The following is a 17,971-nucleotide window of genomic DNA, read 5'->3' as shown; positions in this document are numbered from 1 at the left end:
GATGTGTCTATGGACCTTCCATGACCTTGTCTTGTACATGTTGTGCTGGCTTCCCCAGTATTGTGTACTGTCTTCAAAAAAAAAAAAAAACCAAACCCAGTGCCGATGAGTCAATTTCAACTCATAGCGACCCTATAGGACAGAGTAGAACTGCCCCATAGTGTTTCCAAGGAGTGCCTGGCAGATTCAAACTGCCGACCCTTTGGTTAGCAGCTGTAGCACTTAACCACTACACCGCCAGGATTCCCTGTGTACTATCTTACCCTTCACCAAAGTTTTCACTTATATTGTCTATTTAGTGTTTTTCCATCCCTACCGCTCCCCTCCCTCGTAACCATCAAAGATTGTTTCTTTTTGTGTGTAAACCTTTTCATAAGTTTTTACAGTAGTGGTCTCATACAATATTTGTCCTTTTGTGATTGACTTATTTCACTCAGCATAATGTCCTCCAGATTCATCCATATTAAGATGCTTCACAGATTCATCATTGTTCTTTATTGTTGTGTAATACTCCATTGTGTGTATGTATCACAGCTTGTTTATCCATTCATCTATTGACAGGCATCTATAAACCTAATCCTTTCTGACTGGTGTCTTATAAAGGGAGTACAGACACAAAGAGACAAACACACAGCGGTTAAGACACCATGTAAGAATCATTAAGAACACCAAAAAATCCCTGAGCTACAGATGCTGAAAGAGACAAGAATTTTCCCAGAGAGCCCAGCCCTGCCAACATCCAGAGTTTAGACTCCTAACCTCCAAAAGTATGAGACAATAAATTCCTGTTCTTTAAAGCCACCCACTTATAGTGTTTTTGTTATACCAGCATAGGAAACTAAGATACATGCTAAGATAATAGCTACACCTCACAGAGTTTGTTGATTGATAGCTGAAGAGATGGCATATCAAAACATAATATAAAAGTATTTTACATTTTTTTCCCTGTGGTGTTCAAAGCAATGTTCTGGCATAAAGTAGAGGTTTATTAAATATTAATGACCTACTGTCATGCCATTAGGCCAAACCCTATTTTGCCTCCTTTTTTCTTTTTTTAGGTGACGATCTCACATTGGTTTCCCAAACAGTAGCAGAGTCTGAGCTGTCTGTAACATCTGCCAGCTACCTCAAGGCTTCTGTGAGGCTTTCTTTGACCTCTCTCCCATACCGTGGTAACTTCTCTTTGCTTTCAGTGCAGAGAGTATCTCTCTAATTTAGTATCTTATCACACTTTATTCCAAATGTTTGTTGATGTTGGCAAATCTGCTGTAAAAGACCTCTTTAAAGTGTTAAACAGCAAAGATGTCACCTTGGTGATTAAGGTGCACCTTACCCAAGCAATGGTATTTTCAGTTGCCTCTTATACATTGAAAAGCTGGACAATGAAAAAGGAAGACCAAAAAAATGATGCATTTGAATTGTAGTGTTGGCAAAAAATATTGAATAGACCATGAACTGCCAGAAGAACGAACAAGTCTGTCTTGGAAGGAGTACAGCCAGAGTACTCCTTCCAAGGGAGCATGGAGAGGCTTTGCCTGGCTTACTTTGCATGTTACTTTGGTAGAGGGTCAGCAAAAAAGAATACCCTGGATGAAATGGATTGACACATGGTTGCAACAATGGGTTCAAGCATAGCAACAATTTTGATTATGGAGCAGGACCCAGCAAATTTTTGTTCCCTTATAGTTATACATAAGGTCAACATGAATTGGAAGCAACTCGATGGCACCTAACAACAGTACAGTGTCTGGCACATAGAAGAAACTCAATAAATATGTATTAAAGGAATGATTGTCACCTATGACTGACTTTAAGTGAGTCACTTTTTTGTTATCCTCTTAGTTTCCTCAATAAAATAAAATTTTACAGAAACGTTGTGTTGATGAAATAATAAATGTGAAAAAGATTAAAAACAGATTTTGATGTGATGTGTATATTCTTTGCTTGGCTGGCCTTACTCATCTTTTCCAGTCAAATTCATCTTAATGCTTCAAGGTAGCTCTGTCCAATAGAAACACAAGCCACATACGTAATTTAAAAAATTTTAGTAGCCACATTAAAGGGGTGAAATTAATTCCAATAATGCATTTTACTTAATATAACCAAAATACTGCTAATGAGGTATTTTACATTTTTTAAATTAAATCTTCTAAATCTGGTGTGCATTTTACACTTAAAGCAAATCACAATTCGGTCTAGCTACATTTCGAGAGCTCAGGAGCCATATACGGCTAGAGGCTCCCGTATTGGACAAGGCAGCTTCAAGGTCTATTTCAGATATTGGTGCTTCAGCGAAATCAACCTCATTCAGAATTAACGAATTTTCTCAATCTCAAGCCCCTTTCCTCGGTATCTGGAAGCCTTGCATTATGGTTTGTAGTGTTTCATCTCCATACTAGAAGGTAAGCGCCTTGAGGAATTCCAGACTGTTTTGTGAAATCCGTCTCACAGCTACCGTCCGACCTATAAAGCCGGCGGTTATTACATGTCGAAGTAATTAATGAACAGCGGCGGGAGGTGGAGCGGCGGGTGGGGAGCCGGAGAGCTGCGGCGCCAGGCCGCGATCCGCCTCGGCACGTGTGGCAGAGCGCGCCGCACGCTTCGGCCTGCAGGGTCCCCGGGGCGGCAGACGCCAGGGACCCGGGGCTCGGCCGGCCCGGGCTGCGCTCGGCTCTCTCCGGGGTGCCGGACCCAGGACTCGACCCCGCGGCCCCCTCTCTCCTCCCTCCCCTCCCCTCCCCCTCCCACCCCCGCCGCCCCCGCCGCCGCCGCCGCCGCCGCCGCAGCCGCCGCCACCGCCGCTGAGCCCCGGAAGCGGGCGGGGATTTCCTGTGCCCGCCCCGCCCGCGCCCGCCCGCCCGCCGGCCCGCCGCTGTCTCCGCCCGTCGCTGGCTCCTCGGGCTGTCGGCTCCGAAACGCGAGCGAAGGGCGGAGGGGAGGGGCAGGCGGCACCCGGGAGGGAGGCACCGGGCCGCGGGCCAAGCCGACCGGGGGTGAGTGGGGCCGGGCCCAGGGAGCCGCGGCTGGAGGGAGGGACGCGTGGCTTCCTAGGGCGGCGGGTGGGGGCCGGTCACCTATGGGTGGGGGGGTGGGGATCGATGCGGCCTCCGGGTCGCTGTCTTTCTCCAGGGGTCGGCCCCAATGACATTCTATCCCCGACCCTCGCCCTGTCTACCCGGTCCCTATCAGCACTGTCAGGCCCGCGGGTTCCCCTGCTGTCATTCCCACACAGGTTACCCCACTTGTTCTTGCCCCAGTTCACTGGAAACCTGTTTTCTGACCTCACTTCCCCTGTTCCAGTTTAACGCACTCGGATTCTTGAAATCTGATCCTCTCCAGGGGCACTGTGACAAGAAGGGGGAAGAGGCAACATTATCCTGGAGCTGGCTCCTGCCCTGCCCACGCCCAACCCTGGGCAGGGGCCAGAGATCCCTGAGCCCTACACGTCCCCATGCCCTTGGGCTGCACACTTCGATGACATGGCCCTTTCTCCGTCCAGCAGCACTCGCTGCAAAAGCTTCCTTCTGCAGGTGCCTTGCCACCCAGATATGTGAGGAAAAGGGGGAGATGGAAGTCCTAGAACCCAAGCCCCAGTAGGCATAAGATCATCATGGCACCAGGAGAAACCAGGTTAGGGCTTGCTGCCCAGGTGCTGGCTCTGACACAGTGAACACCTTAAAAAATGCAGTCCAAGGATAGGAACCCTCCCCATGCTTTGCTGAGGTTTTGCCATCACATCTACAGGTTGTCTGTCAGCAGTCAACAAAGGCTCACAGCTGGCCCAATGGGCTCTAAGAGGCATCTCATCAAGAGACTTTGCTGTTGGGGGACATGGAGAAGTGGGTTTGAGACTGGTGTCTAGAATTTAGCAAGAAGTAAAGCCCTGGAAGAGGATTTGCCAAGGGAGCTAGGAAACAACGAAGACCTTGGAGGAAGAGGGGAAATCACTGTCTTATGTGGTAAAAGTGAAGAGAATACAGGGGATGGAGTTCAGTAAAGCCCTTGTAGAGGAGCTAAACCAAAAAAAAAAAAACCCACTGCCGTCGCGTCGATTCCAACTCATAGCGACCCTATGGGATAGAGAGAACTGCCCCATAGAGTTTCCAAGGAGTGCCTGGCGGATTTGAACTGCTGACCTCTTGGTTAGCAGCTGCAGCACTTAACCACTACGCCACCAGGATTTCCAGAGGAGCTAAAAAAGAGCTAAAATGGAAATTTCTCTTTTGGTTTATCAGAATTTTTATTTTCTCATGAGAAGTGTCTGAAAAGGAGACTTCTCCTAAACTGGGAGTCAGTCCAGGATGCTCCCATGAGGCCCCGATGTGTTTCTGGACTTCTGAGATGAAAGGGGAATTTGTTCTTCCTGTGCATGGGCTTAGGGGTCCCACTTCTCTTCCCCTTCCTTTGTCATGGACAGATATGGAAGAAAATAAATGATTGTGATATTTGTTGTTACCTACCCTGGCCTTCAGGGTTCTTAAAAACGTTATTCGATAGATGTCTTTTCAGGAGTGGGCCAGAATAGTTACCAAGGTTCTGACCTGTTCTTGGAAGCTTTTCAGTGGCTCTGACTGCTTGGGTATTGAATGAGAATCACAGAAATACGATGTTGCTAAGCAAGAAAGGATTCTGCGCAGTCCCATAGACTATTTCTCTGCCACAAGGCAGGGAGGCCCTATCACAACACAAGTGGTACCTGTCCTGCTCTCACAGGACAGGGAAAAGAAGAGCTCACAACCTGGTCCTGACCACTGCAGGATTATTCTTAAACATTGTTTTTGAATCTGATCTAAATCTCTTCTCTTGCAATCCAAGTCCATTTCTTCCGTTTGATCCACATAAAGATAGAAAACACCTCTCTTTTTATAGCGTCATTCATCAGCCTTCTTTAGGCAAGAGAAAATTGTCATCGTTTTTAACTTTTTCCCAACGGCCCTGTTTCCCATCCCTCTCTCTTCACTTTTGTTTCTTCCTCCAAACACACTCTGGCTTCTCCACACCCTCCTTTAAAATCCAATATAGTTTTCTACTGAGCCCTGACTCATGCCTGCCAAACAGGTTCATTCCTGAGTCTCAGATCACAGGGCCATTAATTCACCCCGGGGTCATGTTAGCCCCACTGCTTCCTCTTTTTCCACCTCTGGTCCAAACCGTTTTGTTCATTTTTGCTTTTTCCTACTGAACATTAGCTCCTCACTGACCAGTAATTTCTTTTATCTATTAGAGTTGCTTCGGAGCGTTATACCCACTTCGAAGACACTGGTCTTTCTACCATATTTACTGTCAGTTCTCATCAGAAATAGGTGATGTGTCTGTGAAGGCTTGTCCTACGTGAGGCACACTGGATTCAGACTCATCGAAGAGATGCATGCTCATTACATATGTAACCCTTTGCCAGGGACTTCTGCTTAGAGTAATAATTTCATTCTAATTGATGAGAATGTGATTTGTGACAGAGAATTTTATATGCAGTTATATCCATCTTTGTTTAGTGCAGATCTGTATGCATTCCTGTTTTTTCAGTAGTAGAAATTAAATGGATAACTTTTTTAATTTCCAGAATTGTTCTTTTTTTTTTTTTTTTTAATGAACTTCTTCCAACCTTAAGGAATACTCGGTTTCTACCACAAGGTCCCCAAAATAACAGTTAGTGACTTCGCTATGTAGCACCTGGCCAATTTCTTAGTTCCTCCAAGAAGTCTGGTGTCAGGCTCAATTGATTAGGACACATCAAGCTTTTAAAGTTCATCTTCCATCAGGCTCCTTCTATCCAGTTTCATCTTTTATCTCTGGGGCTGTTCTCCATAACTGCCTTGGGAATATCATCCCATTCCATTTTCATGGGCACAGCTGATATGACTTTGTTCCAGGTCACAATTTGGGTTTGCAGCCAAAATGCTTTCAGAACAGACAGCAGCCCTGGGGGCCGGATGGGAGTCCATGAATGTCCAGCTAGATGGAGCAGAGCCCCAGGTGGAAAGGAGACGCCAGGAAGAGGGGCCATGGAGAACATCTCCAGGGCCACTGGAACACCTGTGCTGTGACCTTGAAGAGGAGCAGCAGTCTCTTCAGGAGAAGGGTGAGAGCCCATGGGTATTATGGGAAGCACAGTACAGAGTCATCCCTTAATCTCTGTTCAAAAGGTAGAGTTAAGAATCTCCAAATTGCCAAGGACCAAACAATATAAGCAATACCAGGACCAAGCAGGTCGTCCTGGTCTCAGGAACAGAAGGAGCTTCAGGATTCTGTAAACCATGTGACTGGACTTTTCTCTGCTCTTAGCACAATCCCTCCCTCCATATAAGCCAAGCACTCAGGTTAGTGGGTAGTGAATGTGGAAGATGAGGAAGTGACAGCAATACTGGTTGGAGGTACTCACCCAGTAAGATGTACTTTACTAGATGAAAATCACATTCAAATAATATAAATTCAAATCATAACTGGGCTAGTAGAGATGGATGACATAAAAACTACTAAAAGCCACCCAATACCCTTACAGAACGTTTTGAGTGAAGGCCTCTTCATCCACATTTATATGTCTCAATGTTAACTACAGACGAAGATACAGGAGAAGATGGGACCTTTAAACTCCTCTAAAACGGGGCCCCAGATCTCACTGGGAAAGAGTGCTGGTTCTCTAATGGTTCCTGTCTCCCTCATCAGCTCAGTCAGCTCCTTGGGTTCCTGCCATTCCCCAGGAGGGAAGCACTGGAGACTGGGAGATGGCAGCTGCACTGCTGGCAGCTGGATCACAGGTGGGCTGTGCTTCCCTGGGCCTCTCCTAGGGCCTCATCACTGCTGCCTTTCTATACCTTTATAATCGCCCCATTTGTTTATGTCACATGATCACTAATGGTGTGCTCATCTAAAAACTGAGCAGATTCTATCCCTGCCTTGGGCAACATACGTTTGCAAAGAAGAATGGAGGCATAGCAAGAAGAGGGGAATTCCTTGGAGATAAGGGGTTGTTAATGGATGGCTGTGCTAGCCTCAGGGGGATTTTCAGAACAATTAATTCCTTTAAGAAATGAATCTAGAAAGAATAGGAAAAGAGGACCTGAGAAAGGCTTGGAAGAACATTGAGTGGACAGGATTGGGTGGATGATGGAGCAGAGGTGAAGAGGGGCAGAGCTAGAGAGGGAAAATGGCTTTAGATTCAGAAGGCAATAAGAGAGCCATGGGAAGATGATAATAATAGCGACACTCCCAGAGTATTTACCATGTGTGCTGTTCTCTGAATACTTTTACATATACAAATTTATTTAATCCTGAGAGCAACCTGATTATCCCCATTTTACAAATGAGAACATTGGGGCAGGGAGAGATTAAGGTACTTTTGTAAGGTCATACTCCTAGTAAGTGGCAGATCTAGGAGTCATTTGGCTCCAGAATCTGGGTTCCTACACACTATACTATGCTGCCTCGAAAGATGAGGATGCTGTTTCAAAAGATAAGGATACGGCATGGCAGGTGATGCAAGAAAGAATATTTTATCTATATCATTTCGTGCTGATAGAAAGGGAAAGGTCACATAGAGGAGGGAGGAGACGGTACAGAATTTCTGCAGTGAAAAGAATAAGGCAGGTGAGAAGAGACTGGGCAGACACCTATGATAGGTAAATTGAGGCAGCTGTGAGTTAGCAGTGCCTCTGACTGCTCATGGTTCCACACAGGAAACTCCCCTAGAGACATTACCTTCACTCATTCCCTGATGATCTACCTCATCCCCTCTTCATTTCCCCTTTACGCAAACAGTGTGCCCTACCCAGGGACCTCTGGATGATTAGTTCCTTTCCTAGGTCCTCTCCTGCCCCCTCTCCTCTACCACCTCAGCCTTTTATCCTGAGGTCACATTTTCCTTAGGGAACAGCTGCTGACAGAAGATGCCACATTTTGTTTCAGGGCCTGGTAACCATTAAGGATGTGTCGCTGTGCTTCTCTCAGGAGGAGTGGCGGAGCCTGGACCCCTCTCAGACAGACTTTTATGGAGAATATGTCATGCAGGAAAACTGTGGGATAGTGGTCTCTCTGAGTAAGCATGACCTTCCCCAGCCACTAAAAGATTGTACTCTGGGAGGATGGAGTCATCTGCCCCAGGGCTGTTGGATAGTGTCTGTCTAGGGTTTTTTCCTTGGCAGGATATCTAGGCTCCCATCAGAGAAAGAATATTGGAGCTAATCCAAAAAGAGTGGAAGTGAAGTGTCTTTAAAAAAAAAAAAAAGCAAAATAATTCTGAATCGTAGAGAAAGAACTTTAGGTTATTCTTGGTTGGGAATTGGGAGGTTCTTACAAAGCAGGGAAAGGGACATCTGAGGTCAGACTCAGTGGGGAGGAAAATGTGAATTTCTAGGGTAGGAGAAAAAGAGGGACTTAACTGAAATGGGACAGTGGAGAAGAGGGGAGGGGAAAAAAAAAAAGCCTGTATCTGATCCTCTTTTATCTAAAATTCCAAGGAATAATCTAGGAGACAGCTATTTTTCAGAAATATAAAATTACTGTTGAACTAATTGACATCTGTATTTTTCTTTTCTATGGACAGGATTTCCAATTCCCAAACTGGACATGCTTTCTCAACTAGAAGGCGGGGAAGAACAGTGGGTCCCTGATCCCCAAGACTTGGAGGACAGGGACATCCTAAGGGTTACATATACAGGTGAGGACCTAGAATAAATTTCCAGCCACTGCCCTCACTCCTCTCAGGATGCCATCAATATGTGTCCCTCTAATCCCTCTGCAACCTCAGAGAGTTATAAAGTTGAAAAGTTTAGAGAATTTTTTCCTCAAAAACAAGGCAGGGTAGCAGAATGGTTTAGAGGGCAGGGTCTAGTGCCAGACTTTCTGGATTTGAATTCTGAACCATAGCAGTTGTTGTCGTTAGGTGCCATCGAGTCAGTTCCAACTCATAGTAACCCTATGTACAACAGGAGGAAACACTGCCCAGTCCTGCGCCATCCTCACAATCATCGTTATGCAGGATCCCATCATTGCAGCCACTGTGTCAGTCTATCTTGTTGAGGGTCTTCCTCTTTTTTGCTGACCCTCTACTTTACCAAGCATGATGTCCTTCTCCAGGGACTGATCCCTCTTGATAACCTGTCCAAAGTATGTGAGACATAGTCTTGCCATCCTTGCTTCTGAAGAGCATTCTGGTTGTACTTCTTCCAAGAGAGATTTGTTCATTCTTTTGGCAGTCCATGGTATGTTCAGTATTCTTCACCAACACCACAATTCAAAGGCATCAGTTCTTCAGTCTTCCTTATTCCTTGTCCAGCTGTCACATGCATATGAGGCAATTGAAAACACCATGGCTTGGGTCAGGCACACCTAAGTCTTCAAGGTGACATCTTTGCTTTTTCAACACTTTAGAGAAGTCTTTTGCAGCCAATTTGCCCAACACAATGTGTCTTTTGATTTCTTGACTGCTGCTTCCATGGCTGTTGATTGTGGATCCAAGTAAAATGAAATCCTTGACAACTTCCATCTTTTCTCCATTTTTTGTGATGTTGCTCATTGGTCCAGTTGTGAGGATTTTTGTTTTCTTTATGTTGAGGTGCAATCCATACTGAAGGCTGTGGTCTTTGATCTTCATCAGTAAGTGCTTCAAGTCTTCTTCACTTTCAGCAATCAACATTGTGTCATCTCTATAATACAGGTTGTTAATGAGTCTTCCTCCAGTCTTGATGCCCCATTCTTTTTCATAGAGTCCAGCTTCTTGGATTATTTGCTAAGCATACAGATTGAATAGCTATGGTGAAAGGATACAGCCCTGACTCACACCTTTCCTGACTTGGAGCCATGCAGTATCCTCTTGTTCTGTTCAAATGACTGCCTCTTGATCTGTGTACAGGTTCCTCATGAGCACAATTAAGTGCTCTGGAATTCCCATTCTTCGCAATGTTGTCCATAATTTGTTATGATCCACACAGTCAGATGCCTTTGCAAAGTCAATAAAACACAGGTAAACATCCTTCTGGTATTCTCTGCTTTCAGCCAGGATCCATCAGCAATGATATCCCTGGTTCCATGCCCTCTTCTGAATCTGGCTTGAATTTCGGGCAGTTCCCTGTTGATATACTGCTGCAGCCGCTTTTGGATGATCTTCAGCAAAATTTTACTTGCTTGTGATATTAATGTTCGATAATTTCCACGTTTGGGTGGATCACCTTTCTTGGGAATAGGCATAAATATGGATCTCTTCCAGTCGGCTGGCCAGGTAACTGTCTTCCAAAGTTCTTGGTATAGATGAGTGAGCACTTCCAGCGCTGCATCTGTTTGTTGAAATGTCTCAGTTGATACCCTTCAATTCCTGGAGCCTTGTCTTTCACCAGTGCCTTCAGTGCAGCTTGGACTTCTCCCTTCAGTACTAGCAGTTCCTGCTCATATGCTACCTCTTGAAATGGTTGAACGTCGACCACTTCTTTTTGGTAGAGTGACCCTGTGTATTCGTTTTATCTTCTTTTGATGCTTCCTGCATCATTTAATATTTTCCCCGTAGAATCCTTCACTATTGCAATTCGAGGCTTGAATTTTTCCTTCAGTTCTTTCAGCTTGAGAAATGCTGAGCATGTTCTTCCCTTTTGATTTTCTATCTCCAGTTCTTTGCACGTCATTATAATACTTTACTTTGTCTTCTCAAGCCACTCTTTGAAACCTTCTGTTCAGCTCTTTTACTTCATCATTTCTTCCTTTTGCTTTAGCTATTCAACGTTCAAGATCTAGTTTCAGAGTCTCTTCTGACATCCATTTTGGCCTTTTCTTTCTTTCCTGTCTTTTTAATGACCTCTTGCTTTCTTCACGTGGGAGGTCCATGTGTATGTGTATAGTTGCCATTTATGTTGACCATCTTTATTTTTTCATATGTAAATTATTGTGCAAATTAAGTACGTTAGCATATTAGAACACTAGCACAGTGCCAGGCACAAAATAAGCTCTCAGTAAATGTTAGTGGTGGTGATTGTTGTTCAGCCACCCACACAGCGTGGGATTTCCTTCTACAATGTCTCTCATATTGTTGACAGGTGGTCACCCAGCCTATGATGATCACAGCACATTCCTTAACCTTTTTCATGGCTCAGGCAGGTGATTAATAGTAATAAATAAATAACAATAGCATATACCATTCACCAAGTGGATACTAGGCAGCAAGCTATCTATGCTACCTAATAAAAACCTCGAAAGAGAACTATTATTATTCCCATTTTACAAAAGAAGAAATGGAGGCTTAAAGAAGCAGGAAAGCTGAGATTCACACTTGGGTGTCTGCCTCCTAAGCTGAGGCTTTTAACCTCTATACCAGTTGCACTGTCTTGTACATTCGAATCTGTTGTCTCAGCCCTTCTAGGTGTGGCTTGGCCTTGGCAGGCATCATATAGGCTCATCTGTGATTTGGGTCCTGGAGTGCTGTCTTGTGACTTCCCTCTTGGGGTTGATATTTTCCCTTCTCCACAGGAGATGGAAGTGAGCACGAGGGGGACACCCCTGAACTAGAAGCAGAACCTCCCAGAATGTTATCCAGTGTGTCTGAAGATACTGTTCTCTGGAATCCAGAACAGGATGAAAGCTGGGATTCCATGCCCAGGAGCTCCAGAGGAATGCTCCTGGGCCCACCTTTTCTTCAGGAAGATAGTTTCTCCAACCTTCTGTGTAACACAGAGATGGATTCCCTTTTGAGACCCCACACATGCCCTCAGTGTGGGAAACAGTTTGTGTGGGGCTCCCACCTTGCCAGGCACCAGCAAACCCACACTGGGGAGAGGCCCTACAGCTGCCTCAAGTGTGAGAAGAGCTTTGGGCGAAGACATCACCTGATTCGGCACCAGAAAACCCACCTACATGACAAGCCCAGCAGGTGCTCTGAGTGTGGCAAGAATTTCCGGTGCAACTCTCATCTGGCCAGCCACCAGAGAGTGCATGCAGAAGGCAGATCCTGCAAGCCTCCAGAGGCTGGGGAAAGCACTGGTGCTAGGAAACGGCAGCGTACCCCACCAGTGCCAAAGTGCCATGTGTGCACCGAGTGTGGGAAGAGCTTTGGCCGAAGGCACCACCTGGTGAGACACTGGCTGACCCACACTGGGGAGAAGCCCTTCCAGTGCCCTCGCTGTGAGAAGAGTTTTGGCCGCAAACATCACCTGGACAGGCACTTGCTGACCCACCAGGGACAAAGTCCCCGGAGTAGCTGGGACAGAGGGACATCTGTCTTTTGAAATTTGTTTCTCTGCAGCTGTGGTCAAACCCATCAGCCGGTGCTACCAGGAGTCTCTAGCAGGGCTGCCCCTCTCCTGCACCCCAATGGCCAGCATCTCTAGAAAAATGAGGTTCCAGCATTGGGCAGAGCATTTCTCACCAGTTCTGTGAGACACCACACAAAAACAGGGCTCTTTGGACAAAAATTTTTGGGAAACAGTATATACTTCATGGGCTGATATTTAGCCTGAGCCCATTTTCAAGTGTACGGTGGTACCAGCATTTTGTGGCTGAGGTCCATTTTGATTGGTTGGAGCCCATGCCATACCAGTTGTTAAATACTTTTGAGTATCGCTCTTGTATACTATAGTATATTTTCTCTCTCTCTTTCACACACACGTATTAGTGTGGTACGTGCATTAGCATATTAAGGCTCTGAAAACTTCTGCAGTAGAGCAATCTGTTAAGCCTCTCAATGTGGTGTTTCCTAAATTGATTTGACCTCAGAACCCTTTCTGTTTCACATCCCACAGAACTGGTAACTCTATGAAGCACACCGTGGTGAACACTGTGGGTTAGAGAGTAATGAGGAAACAGGAGAAGAAAGAGATAGTGATCAGATGCCCAGAGCCCCCTTTATTTATCCAGATGAAAGGCAGGGGGCCAGACGTCATGGCAGTGTGGGTCAGTCACCTTTACCCCATCATCCATACAGACCTCCACACTCATACTACCCCCTGCTGAAAAATAGAATAGCCTTTCCACCCCCTTATACCTACCCACTTCATCCTGCTCATACATATATCCAGCTGAAAAATCACACTACATGCTTAGAGATGAACCTTATACACCCCCAAGTAACCCAGGCCCACACAGAAAAAAAAAACTTTATCCCCTTGAACAGACCACCCCGCCCCCGCCCGTCCTCTTGACTTTTTATGTGTCTATGTGTACCTGTGTGCAGGGTCTTTGAAGAGAGCATGCTACGTACAAATTGTACAAGCTAGGTTTCCTGAGGGCTGTGTTGTGGGGATGAGTGTAGTGGGGCTGTATGGGGTTTTTCTGTTTGAGATAGGAAATAATCCGAGTGACTATGGGAGCCCTAGTGGAAAGGACTAAGTGATGGGTTAAGTTGTGGGAATTGAAGTATAAACCTTTACCCACCATCACTGAGATCAAGACATAACTGTGGATACATATGCCTGGGTCTGAATCTCTGGACCACAGATTGTTTTGGGAGGGGAGGAGAGAGAAAGACCTTCAGTGAAGTGAGTTGTTTCCTGTTGATTTCCAGTAAGCTCTGTGCTGAGTGGGCTGTTTTATGTAAGTGTTGGGCAGTCAGGGCAGGGATTATGGTACTTGCAAGTTGTCATGACTCTTGTTGGACTTCGATTGCCTAGTCAAAGGGGCAGAATCATTCTTGAGGATCTTATTCTCCCAGAAACAAGACTTTAGGGGTAATGGCTGTGGCTTAGCTTTTCAGTTGATACAGAGTAATAAGCTCTCCGGTTGCTTTTTCTCCCAGTTCTAGAAAGGTGTTCACACCAAGACTCTTAACTCCAGGATTCACATAAGTATTCTAGCATCTGTCAGTTGACGAGTTGGTCATTGTTTCTCTATTGATGATTGTGTTAATACCAATCTTAAAAATAACTTATCTTGTATGTAGAGCAGTTTGGGGTTAGGGAGGGAGAGGAACAAAGAGGATGAAAATGGGGTGGTTTCTCTTTGATGCTTAGATTCTGGTTTTTCCCTGACACTTCTCAATCACAATTGGTGGAATTAACCAGAGAGATAAGAAGAAGTGAGTTGCAACCATCTTGTTCAATGACAGTTCCATTTGCATAGAAAAACCTGGGTAAATCACAGTTCCTTAGAGTCCTGAACTCAAATGGAGCTGAAAATAGGGTCATTTTGCTGACTAGGCCTATTAGAATGGATGTGACTTGGGCAGCCCTGCCTCCACCTCCCATATGTTGCTCAGAGCATCCTCCCTTCTTTGCCTGGAATGCTCTTCTTTACTTATGTTCTTAGGAACAGAGCAAAATGACCAGCAAGATGGCAGGCCTTGCCCTAGGTCCTCAGAGACAGGAATATTTTTAGGATCAGTACTAGGATGCCCCAGGAAGTATAAGGTATTGGGTTCCAGTGGTGAAAGTAGACTATGCCATTTCCTTTACCCTCCCACTTTGCCTCAGTCTTTAATACATACCAGCTGTATATAAGCAATGGTTCAGACCTGTTTTGGATCACAGACCCTTTTAAAAATCTGATAAAAACCAGAGCCTGTCCATGGAATTGCTGAACTGGGGCCAAAGAAGGGGAGTTACCCTGAAGGAATATGGTCATTTCATATTTGTGTTAAGAATTACAGGAGAAGGATCACTAAATATTATAAGGACTAAGATACCAGAAGGTGAGGATAGGGTTTGGTCTTCAATGACTAGAAGGGTATTGCTTACATTCTACTGTATGTTTTAAAAATATCTAATGTGCAGAGAAATACAGCTCTTCACCAGTCATGTTTTAAGGACTTGTGGAAGATGACATTCCTTACTATCAGAAGAGCACTATATTGGGTTCTTCTGGACCAGAGGCATGACATCTTACCTCTTAGTCACCACTTGTTAGCCTCCACCTTTTATCTGTTTTAGTGATCATAAGGATAAAAAGTGAAGCCCCCAAAGCACAGGTGCAGTCATGACACCCAACAGAAAGGTCTCATGAAGTCTAAGGTCCTGCAGCGGAAGGGGCAACCCTTTGGGTCATTTCTCGTGTACCATTCTCTTCTCTACCTCAGTCCAACACCACCTCCCCTTGGACAAAAAATAAAGCAACAGACATCAGATGGGTGAACAGATTTGAATGATTTTTCCCACTCAGAATCAGCCTCAAACTCTCATCTTCATCCCAACTCCCTCTGCCACGCATCCTCTCTACCCCCTTTAAATGTGTTCACTCTGGGAAAAATGTATAACAGAGAAGTTCATCTTCAGACACCTGTCTCCTTTTTCCCTCTTGGTACCTCTGTTCTCTTCAGGGCCCAAGTATCCTCCCCTTTCCATCCCATTAAAGTATGCTGCAAAAAATCCTTGGTATAGGGGAACATAGCCCAAAGTGTTGACTTTTCCCAGGGCTATTTACGTTTTAAGCCTTACCTCTAATTGTGGGGAAAAAAAGCTTGCCCCTTATTAAAGCAAATCTGTGCCCTCAAAGGGGGCGGGCAGTAATGATTCAGTGGTAGAATTCTTACCTTCCATGCTGGAGACCTAGCCAGGCACCTCATGCACAGCCACCACCTTTCTGTCAGTGGAGGCTTGTGTGTTGCTGTAATGCTCAACAGGTATACATTGGAGCTTCCAGACTAAGAAGGACTAGGAAGAAAGACCTGGCAATCTACTTCAGAAAAAAAACAGCCATTGAGAACCTTATGGATCACAATGGTCTGATCCCATTGTGCATGGAGTCACCATGAGTCGGAGGTGACTAGAGGGCAGTTAACAGAAACAACATGCCTTCAGAGAGCTAACCCAACCAACCCAACCCACTGTCATCAACTGAACTCCGACTCATAACAACCCCATAGGGTTTTGAAGGCTGTGAATCTCTATGGAAGCAGTCTGCCACATCTTTCTGCTGTAGAACCAAGGGTGGGTTCAAACCACCGATCTTTCATTTAGCAATCGATCACTTTAACCACTGCACCACCAGGGATCCTTTCAAAGAGCTAAAGGGCTGATAACCTGGGATAATATCCCTTCCTTTCTAGCACTCCTTCAGTCAAACCACTGTTGTCTATTTCCATCAAGGGTACGGCCAGTCCTGACTCAGCTCCAGAGGGTCCAGAAGGCAGGTTCTTTCCACCTCTATCCAGATGGGTGCAGTGGATGGGGGTAGGGCTGAGAAAATAACACCAAAAATGAAATCTATTCCCCTTGATCTCTTAAAAAGCCTCAGCTGGTAAAATTTCCCTCTATTTCCCAGAAAGCTATGTTAGGCAACAGTGTTTCTTTTCTCAAAGTGGGACCAGCACCAGTAGCATCACTTAGAAATGTGTTAGAAATGAAAATTCTCAGGCCCTACCACGGACCTACTGAATTAGAAACTATGGGAGTGGAGCCAAGCAGTTACCCCCAGGATATCTGATGGATGCTAAAATTCGAGGACGACTGGCTAGGGAATTCAAATTCCATTAAAAGTGGTGTCCCTCACCCTTTTCAAATGAGTAGGGGGAGGGAATCTTCACATCCCTGTTGTCAGGTTTATTTTCTGCAGCCACGCTAGGCGTGTTACTCCTCGGTTCTGTTCCCCTTCCAGCCTCAAGATCTTCCCCAACTTTTCAGTCAAAGGACTCGGGTCAGTCACCAATTTCAGAAACTGTGGTGGGTCAACTACCAAGTTCCTTGGTTGGTTGGGGCTGGAGTTTTCCAAAATGGGTACTGAAGATGCTTGGATCCAGAAATCTGAAAGGACAGAAAGGAGCAGAGCCCCCAAAGAAGGGAAATGCAATGTTAAGCTGGCATCTGAGGAAGTGGTGCTCTTTGCTAGTTATCTAGTCCTCTGCCAGGCCTTCTAATAAGGTGCCCTGCACAGAGGCAGAAAGGCTAGCTGTGGCCAGGTTTTCCAACCTCACAATTGGATTAGAGACTAATATGAGAGCATGCAGGGGATTTCTAACCATGATTTGGCCTATCTTGCGGATCAGACCATCAATTACTCATATGCAAAATCAAGTTGAAACAAGAAAATTAGAATAAGTCCACAGGAGCCAAAGTACAACCTTGAGTATATCCCACCTGAATTTAGAGACTATCTCAAGAATACATGTGATACATTGAACACTAATGACCGAAGACCAGACAAGTTGTGGAATGACATAACAGACATCATACATGAAGAAAACAAGAGGTCATTGAAAAGACCAAAATTGATGTCAGAGGAGACTCTGAAACTTGCTCTTGAGCATCGAGTAGCTAAAGCAAAAGGAACAAATGATGAAGTCAAAGAGGTGAGCAGAAGATTTACAGGGCAGCTCGAGAAGACAGAGTAAACTATTATGATGACATGTGCAAAGAGCTGGAGAAAACGGAAGAATATGCTCAGCATTTCTCAAAGTGAAAGAACTAAAGAAAAAAATTCAAGCCTCAAGTTGCAATACTGAAGTATTCTACAGGGAAAATATTAAACGACACAGGAAGCATCAAAAGAAGATGGAAGGAATACATAGAGTCACTCTACCAAAAAGAATTGGTTGACATTCAACCATTTCAGAAGGTAAGATATGATCAGGAACCAATGGTACGGAAGGAAGAAGTCCAAGCTGCAGTGAAGACATTGGCAAAAAACAAGGCTCCAGGAATTGACAGAATATCAATTGAGATGTTTCAACTATAGGGTCACTATGATTCGGAATCGACTCGATGGCAACGGGTTTTGTTTTGTTTTTTTAACAAACAGATGCAGTGCTGGGAAGTGCTTACTCACCCATGCCAAGAAATTTGGAAAACAGCTGCCTGGCCAACTGACTGGAAGAGATCCATATTTATGCCAATTCCCAGGAAAAGTGAGCCAACTGAATGTGGAAATTATTGAACAATATCATTAATATCACATGCAAACAAAATTTTGCTGAAGATCATTCAAAAGCGGCTGCAGCAATATATTGACAGGGAACTGCCAGAAATTCAAGCTGGATTTAGAAGAGGACGTGGAACCAGGGATATTATTGCTGATACCAGATGGATCCTGGCTGAAAGGAGAGAATACCAGAAAGATGTTTACCTGTGTT

The 17,971-nt window shown here is 45.0% G+C and overlaps 1 protein-coding gene across 5 annotated transcripts; it reads left to right on the top strand.

Annotated features, from left to right (window-relative positions):
• The first annotated feature begins 2,321 nt into the window (after positions 1–2,321).
• ZNF641 (zinc finger protein 641) lies at positions 2,322–17,959 on the top strand. 5 transcript variants are annotated; one of them, XM_049882955.1, is made up of 7 exons: positions 2,953–2,993; positions 3,745–3,959; positions 5,871–6,079; positions 6,664–6,755; positions 7,903–8,032; positions 8,540–8,653; positions 11,449–17,959. In XM_049882955.1, exons 2-7 carry the CDS (start codon positions 3,955–3,957, stop codon positions 12,201–12,203), a joined length of 1,305 nt encoding a protein of 434 aa, XP_049738912.1. In that variant the 5' UTR covers positions 2,953–2,993; positions 3,745–3,954; the 3' UTR covers positions 12,204–17,959. The 5 variants fall into 5 exon arrangements, with proteins under 5 accessions (XP_049738913.1, XP_049738915.1, XP_049738912.1 ...); XM_049882954.1 differs by having other exon boundaries at positions 2,976–2,993; positions 3,301–3,959; XM_049882956.1 differs by lacking the exons at positions 2,953–2,993; positions 3,745–3,959 and adding an exon at positions 2,322–2,402.
• The last annotated feature ends 12 nt before the right edge of the window (positions 17,960–17,971 follow it).

This window comes from Elephas maximus, chromosome 4 (genome assembly GCF_024166365.1).
Source record: "Elephas maximus indicus isolate mEleMax1 chromosome 4, mEleMax1 primary haplotype, whole genome shotgun sequence".
Lineage (NCBI taxonomy): Eukaryota > Metazoa > Chordata > Mammalia > Proboscidea > Elephantidae > Elephas > Elephas maximus.
Note: the sequence above shows the minus strand (reverse complement) of the source record. Positions and strands in the feature narration are given on the sequence as shown.

Bases quoted from the DNA above. Each gene is read 5' to 3' on its own strand.
- ZNF641 (XM_049882955.1), top strand. The intron at 8,033-8,539 runs GTAAGCATGACC...TTCTATGGACAG, and splicing joins TGGGATAGTGGTCTCTCTGA to GATTTCCAATTCCCAAACTG. The intron at 8,654-11,448 runs GTGAGGACCTAG...CCTTCTCCACAG, and splicing joins CCTAAGGGTTACATATACAG to GAGATGGAAGTGAGCACGAG.